At 37.1% G+C, this 3,721-nt stretch overlaps 1 protein-coding gene across 1 annotated transcript; it reads left to right on the forward strand.

The window, feature by feature from the left end:
* The first annotated feature begins 205 nt into the window (after positions 1–205).
* Positions 206–2,882, forward strand: LOC100261928 (geraniol synthase). Its single transcript, NM_001280991.1, is given in 7 exon segments — positions 206–421; positions 514–778; positions 1,008–1,380; positions 1,496–1,714; positions 1,803–1,941; positions 2,212–2,460; positions 2,556–2,882. Coding segments are annotated over 7 exon segments (1,788 nt in total).
* Positions 2,883–3,721: the final 839 nt, after the last annotated feature.

Consider the following 3,721-nt stretch of genomic DNA (forward strand, 5'->3'; position numbering starts at 1 on the left):
TGAACGTCGTGGGCCTCATTGCTATTTTAAAAAAAATGGTACAGTGGTCAAAAAATTCTTTTAAAAATAAAAATCGGTTAAAAGGCAACAAAATAATTTCAGAAATTGTGACATCCATGCGTGTGGTTGAGCAGCTAGCCCTCTAACTACCTATATGCCATGTAAAAGCACCACGAGAAAGCCGGAGCTGCTTATTATAATAGAAATGGCTTTGAATATGAGCAGGCTCGTTACCATGCCTTCACATGTGCTGCCATCTTCCTTTGTCGCTCCTTCACTTCAAGTCTCATCGTCTCCTTGTTCATGGCGGACGCGCCCCTCCCCTTGCACCAGCTGCCATTTATCGCCATCATCATCGTCAAAGCCACTCCTTGGAAGCCATGATTATTCTTTGCTCAAGTCCTTAACTCTATCTCCACATGTAGTGATTTCGCTCTTAAAAAATTAGAAAGCGCGTCATTGAATCTGTTCAGATATTTAACTAAAGTGTTCTGGGTTTTTGGTTGGTGTTAGGCGGTGAATTCTGAAGCTGATAGCAGCACCAGAAGGATGAAAGAAGTGAAGGAAAGAACCTGGGAGGCATTCTATAGAGCTTGGGATTCAAGGGCTGCTATGGAGATGGTAGACACAGTTGAGAGGCTAGGTCTATCATACCATTTTGAAGGCGAGATAAATGCACTATTGCAAAGGTTCTGCGACTGGAATGCCAGTGAAGATCTCTTCACTACTGCCCTTCGTTTCCGGTTGCTTCGCCAAAATGGGTTCCCAACTCATTCTGGTAAACACTCTCTCCATCTCCATTTTCAGTTCTTCACATTTCTATGCCTTGTTTTTGTTTGCTTATTTTCAAATAACATCACAGAAAATTACAGATCATATATCTACTGGAGAGAAGCATCTGCATCTGTCAACTGTTTTCCTTCGATTATATAAAATGATCTCCCTTTTCTTATGATTTTATTTCTTCAAGGGCTATATATAGAAATGTTTCTTGTTCTGAGCCTCAGATGTTTTTGGCAAGTTCATGGATAAGAATGGAAAATTCAAGGAAAGCTTGACTGAAGACATATGGGGTATGCTGAGTTTACATGAGGCATCTCACTTGGGGGCCAAAAATGAAGAAGTATTAGCAGAAGCCAAGGAGTTCACAAGGATTCACCTCATACAGTCTATGCCGCACATGGAACCCCATTTTAGCAGCCATGTCGGCCGGGCACTCGAGCTTCCCAGGCACTTGAGGATGGCGAGGTTGGAGGCTAGAAACTATATAGACGAATATAGCAGGGAAAGCAACCCGAACTCAGTTCTTCTAGAGCTGGCAAAATTGGATTTCGACATGGTTCAATCACTGCACCAGAAAGAGTTGGCTGAGATAGTAAGGTAAATTTTTAATTTTCAACCTTAATTTATTATAATTTGAGATAATAGAAAACTGATTTCACCTAAGATTAATTTCATTTCTTGACTAAGGCCATCCATGTTCAATTCTATAAAGGTGGTGGAAACAGTTGGGTCTTGTTGATAAGCTTGATTTTGCTCGAGACCGGCCGATGGAGTGCTTCTTATGGACAGTGGGGATATTTCCAGATCCCAGGCATTCAAGCTGCCGCATCGAATTAACCAAGGCCATTGCTATCTTACTAGTTATTGATGATATTTACGACTCTTATGGATCTTTGGACGAGCTTGCTCTCTTCACTGATGCAGTAAAAAGGTTTAGTATTTGCTTACTTCTGTGCATTTTTTCGGTTTTATCCATTACATGCATGATCAATAACATGAAGGCTGATTTGGACATGTAGATGGGATCTTGGTGCAATGGATCAGCTCCCTGAGTACATGAAGATATGTTACATGGCATTGTACAACACTACTAATGACATTGCATACAGGATCTTGAAGGAGCATGGATGGAGCGTCATAGAAGACCTAAAACGAACGGTGATCGATTATAATGTCTTACATTATATATATATAAACATTTTTAAGTCATGAAGACTCTTTAAATTTAAAGTAGTCTATATCTAGGTGGTTGGGATGGGGCTATTATGAATATTTACCATAGAAGGTGTCCGTCTTGGATCCCCATCAGGGGGAGTAATTATGGGGTGGGATTGTGGTCCAGATGTTTGTTGTGGATTCCACGTGATTGAATACGAAGGAAACCAGAAATTGATGCCTGATAGAGAAATATTAATTTTCATGTTGCAGTGGATGGACATCTTTGGAGCTTTCCTAGCTGAAGCCTATTGTTTCAAAGGTGGCCACGTACCCTCACTAGAAGAGTATCTAACTAATGCAGTTACCACTGGAGGCACATACATGGCCTTGGTGCATGCTTTTTTTCTTATGGGGCAAGGTGTTACTAGGGAAAATATGGCCATGTTGAAGCCCTATCCCAACATCTTCTCCTGCTCAGGGAAAATTCTTCGGCTTTGGGATGACTTGGGAACTGCAAGAGTAGGTCACTAAAACCTTAACTTTGAAAGAATAGTACTAGCAAATCAAAGCTATCTCTGATATCATATTATATATGAAATGAATGGTTGAATTAGGAGGAGCAAGAGAGAGGAGATAACGCGTCGAGTATAGAATGCTACAAGCGAGAGCGAGAGATGGATACTGTGTTGGAAGATGAAGCCTGCAGGAAACACATAAGGCAGATGATCCAGAGCTTGTGGGTAGAGCTCAATGGGGAGCTGGTTGCTTCGTCTGCATTGCCTCTTTCAATCATCAAAGCTGCCTTTAACCTCTCAAGAACTGCACAAGTCATTTACCAGCATGGAGATGATAACAAGACTTCTAGTGTTGAAGATCATGTACAAGCATTGCTCTTTAGGCCTGTTTCCTCTAATGGGCATGCTCAAATTACCATGCATTAGGTTTGGATTGTCTGTAGGGTTCATGAAGATCTCATTTGTAATTCATTTGTAGAAGTGCTTTCTAAATACTTCAAAGTGCTTTTCCTATAAAAATGAGGTATTTAGAGAAGCTTTAAAAATCTTTTTCAAAATTTAATAAATACCGTGAAGTAAATTTTGGACTTGCACCTGACAAAATGATTCTTCTAAAAATCACATGTGGCCTTCTAAAAGTGATTTTACAATAGTAACTTTTGCTTCCATATCACCTTTTTGGGATTGTCAATGTTAAGTAATTAATTTTTTTTTTAAAAATAATATGATCTCACTTTATTTTAGTTTATATATCTCAATTCTATTTCTTGCACTTATCTAGTTTTTAGCCAATTGTTATTTAATAAGATTTAGGGGGCAAGAATAGTTTTTAGTTAATAAATAAAAATTGTATGTTTGATATTGGCATGTTTGGTTCAATAATATCTAAATTTAAGAATAAAAATAGCGTTATGTTGAAATTGAAAATTTTCAATTTTTATTTTTATTAATATAAACTTAAATAATAACTTCATTTGGTTTTTTTAGAATTCATTTGAAAGAAGCACTTTTGACTTAAAAAATGTTTTTGAAAAAAATTAAATATTTAGTAAAATTTAAGAAACACTTTTAAAAATATGAAAAAACACTTCTAGTATTAAAAAATCAATTGTAGTGTTTTTTTTTAAAAATAATTTCATATGTAATATATTCTTCTAAAAACAATTTCAAAGAACGTACGTTCACTATAAATACTTCGAATAAAAACTCTACCAAATGCACGGTTAGTATATATTATCCTAATATCCTATTATATATACCTCTTA

This window comes from Vitis vinifera, chromosome 12 (assembly GCF_030704535.1).
Source record: "Vitis vinifera cultivar Pinot Noir 40024 chromosome 12, ASM3070453v1".
Taxonomy (NCBI): domain Eukaryota; kingdom Viridiplantae; phylum Streptophyta; class Magnoliopsida; order Vitales; family Vitaceae; genus Vitis; species Vitis vinifera.